A 3,464-nucleotide genomic window follows, 5' to 3' on the forward strand; every position below is an offset into this window, starting at 1 on the left:
GAAAAACTGACAACAGCCCTTAACATAATAAGTAGTAAAAGATATTCAAAGGAACAATAATAATTTTATCTGCAATTTTCTTGTGATTGTATTTGCAAGCAGTGTCCTTGGAAGACTATATAAAAATTCTTTCACATTAAAAAATATATATTTACAATAAAGAAAAAACCATATACAAAAAACTATGTACAGCATTAAATAATTTCTCGAACAAGAGCAGCCATATGATCAACACCACAGCTAACTTTCAGAATTTCACCAGCAATGGCAACCTAAAAAAAAAAAAATTATTGATGATATTAATAGCTTGAAAATGTTCATTACCATTTTTCATTTTCACAGAAATGTACCATTAATTTCTTTTGCCATAAAGGGAAACTTAATTTCTTACCCGCACTGGAAAATACTGATCCTTAATGTGTCCTAGGCCTAAGCATCCTCCAGGATTCTTGCCCCATGTAAACAGACATCCATGGCTGTTTACTGCTGCTAGTATATTGATGCCACAGTTTACACTAACCACCTGCAAGAGGTAGAAGACAAAGAAAACAATAAAGTAGAGAGAGTTACATTTCTCTATATAGAAAATAGCAGCAGCAATATGTCCAGGAAAATTATTTTGGAGAAAAAATGTGAAACAAAAATCAAATTATATGCAAAATTATAATTTGGTTTCTCAGTATCTTAGAATAAATTAAGAATGGTGGAACTTATCCTAAAAATAACTATCCAAACTTTATTCAGGTTACCTTTGCATCTGGATTTAATTCATTCTTCCCAAATAAGGTACTAGGTATATGAGTTGGAGTCTTTGAATAAGTTACTTCTGGTCCCTTGCCAATAGGCCCAAAACCCCAACTGAACACCTGGCCATCCTCTAAAAAAGCAAATACAGATATATCAAAACTTGAATTTAGCTACAATTTTATGAAATCACATACATCAATGTAAGCATGTATCAAACTTCAGAGTAATGAAACATACAAACCATTCAGTAATAAACACATAGTTCCTGAAGCTGCCACATCAACCACCTTCCCAACACCTAGCAACTTTAACTTTCTTGAGGTATGAATCTGCATTTCATCCGTCACTGAATTAAGTTGCTGGTACTCAGAGTTGCCCCAACCAAACACCTCTCCTTTATCTGCATGATTTTCATAAAACTAGTTTTTACATATGTTATGTTGAAGTCTCAGATTATAAATTCTCCAAAGAATGCCAATGCAAGCCAAGACATGGCAAAACTTGGGGAATATTCAGAACCAAATATCAACCAGAAACTTAGTTTACTCTTTAAAGGGATGTAAGAGGATTACTAACCTAACATGTTTTATAAAATATAAATAGCAAAAAAATTACCAAATTGCAACTCATCTTACCATTTAGAGCCAAGACACAATCAGCTCTACAAGATACTTTCACCACCTTCTCTCCTTCAATATCACCAATAACTGGGCCCACTCGTGGCTCATTATCATAGTGCCCTCGACCTGTCTGGCCATCTGCTCCCCAGCCACAGGAATAGACCACTCCATCTTTAGTCAAAAAGAAACTGTGAAAATAGTAAATATGAGAACATATTCCTCCTTGTAGAAATATTTTTACACGAGATATGGTAAAGAACGGATTACTAGATAAGATAGATAAATATATAATATTAACTTGTACATCAAATTAATTCCACAAATAAAAAAAAAACAATCTTAATTACTAACTGATACTTCTAAGTCTCACAAATGCATTGAAAAATTATGAAAGTCAGTAACAACTTACCTAGTATCCTGACCACACTCCACTTGTGCTATATCCAGCTGATCTAGTATTCTTATCCTGTTGTAAATTGTTTGCTTTCCATAATCCTCATCAGCAATAATAGATCTGCCACACTGTCCATATGCATTATTTCCCACTGTCCAGACACCTTCCTTACCTGTCACCATGACAGTATGAGCTCTACCAGCTGCAACCTGAAACCAAATATTTTCTAGTGATTGTAGATATAAGAAGATAGCCTTATAAATAAGCAGAATAACACATGGTAAATACTCATATAGCAAAATTTTAAAGTAATATTTTATTCATTTGTTTCAGAAATACACTCCTATCCCACTCTCCCCCCTTTATTTTTATTTCTGATAATTTTTTAAATGAGTTATTGATTTCTAAAAAATATATCTACTCAAATGCAACAGGTAAGATAATGAAACAATGAGCAGATAATGTGGATAGAATGGATAACATCACTGCTCCTTTTCTATACTTTAATTAGAAGAACCTCTATAAAATAAATACTGGCACTTTTATTTCAGGTCCAAGCACATAAATACAAAAAATAAAACTGAACTATTATGGTTATTTACTCTTCATAATAAGGCACACAACTGTATATGAATTCATGGGCATAATCACCAACACACCCACTACTTCTCCAGTGAGACACTACTGTCTCGCACTGGTCACTTGCACCTGACCTTTCCATAGGCCTTAATGTAGTCACACTATCACACTTGTATCAACACATTCTCACTTCCACATCCCTGACACAACACTGTAATCACAAGCTTTCTGTCTGCTCACTCTCATCCCAGGAGCATTCTTCCTTCAGCACTGCTGGTTCATCCCACCCAGCCCTTCTGCCTGTATTCCAACTAACTGCGACAAAATACGAGTTCAAGCTGCAATGTGCTCAGCCTCTTGTCTCTCCCTGCTTCTCCTCCCCGTTTTCTAACTTTGTCTCTCATAGTGCTCTTGTCAAATTTGGTTTACACTATGCGAACGGTTTGTGCGTGTAGCAATAATATAAGATGAAATTAGAACAATTATAATAAAGAAATCTAGTACAAGTGTGTGGCATAAGCATTGCCCTATATCATTAACATCAACCACAGCTGTCTTACTGTGGTAGATGTTGTCATATTAATTTGAATGAACGCATTAAACTTTATGCATTATAACTGTTTCTACTGCAAGATTTACCATTTGCCACTTTTGGAACTGTCCTTCTCCTAACTAGTGGTTTTTCATTATATTTTTTTATAGGCTTTTTCGTTATACTTGTGAGCCGCTGCAAAAACTTCTGAGCTCTTCTTAACAGATATCTGACAACTGGGTAAAACTCACCTTGATGACATTAGTAGTTTTATTTATTGGGACCTCAATTGGCGCAGGGGATATTAACATTCCCAGAGGGTGATCTCGTCTGGGCTGATGGCCACCTGAAATAACAAAAACAAAAACTCAGGTCAGAACTACTGAAATAAAATCCAATATTGGAACATCAGACTACAGAGCACAACTAATGCATGTATTTTAGACAAGATAGGAATTAAGTGAAGAATGATCTAAAAGAAAAGAATAAAAAGCAGTAGTAATATTCTAAGTAGAATGTGTAGAAGGAAATATCCTTTTTATAATTTGTTTCATATGCTTTGCATTTCTTTGTTTTTTTTTCTAGTGTGTCA

At 34.5% G+C, this 3,464-nt stretch overlaps 1 protein-coding gene across 1 annotated transcript in view; it reads right to left on the bottom strand.

Moving 5' to 3' along the window:
• Window positions 1–72: 72 nt before the first annotated feature.
• The window catches only part of LOC119594083 (RCC1-like G exchanging factor-like protein), a 12,843-nt gene continuing 9,451 nt past the window's right edge, over window positions 73–3,464 (bottom strand). Inside the window, exons 6-12 of the mRNA XM_037943138.1 lie at window positions 3,124–3,218; window positions 1,777–1,970; window positions 1,383–1,555; window positions 989–1,147; window positions 750–877; window positions 392–523; window positions 73–272 (exon numbers count right to left, since the gene is read on the bottom strand). Of these exons, the coding sequence (XP_037799066.1) occupies window positions 195–272; window positions 392–523; window positions 750–877; window positions 989–1,147; window positions 1,383–1,555; window positions 1,777–1,970; window positions 3,124–3,218 (959 nt within the window). The 3' untranslated portion in view covers window positions 73–194. The remainder of the gene's footprint in view (window positions 273–391; window positions 524–749; window positions 878–988; window positions 1,148–1,382; window positions 1,556–1,776; window positions 1,971–3,123; window positions 3,219–3,464) is intronic.

The sequence above is a fragment of the Penaeus monodon genome, chromosome 33, assembly GCF_015228065.2.
Source record: "Penaeus monodon isolate SGIC_2016 chromosome 33, NSTDA_Pmon_1, whole genome shotgun sequence".
NCBI lineage: Eukaryota > Metazoa > Arthropoda > Malacostraca > Decapoda > Penaeidae > Penaeus > Penaeus monodon.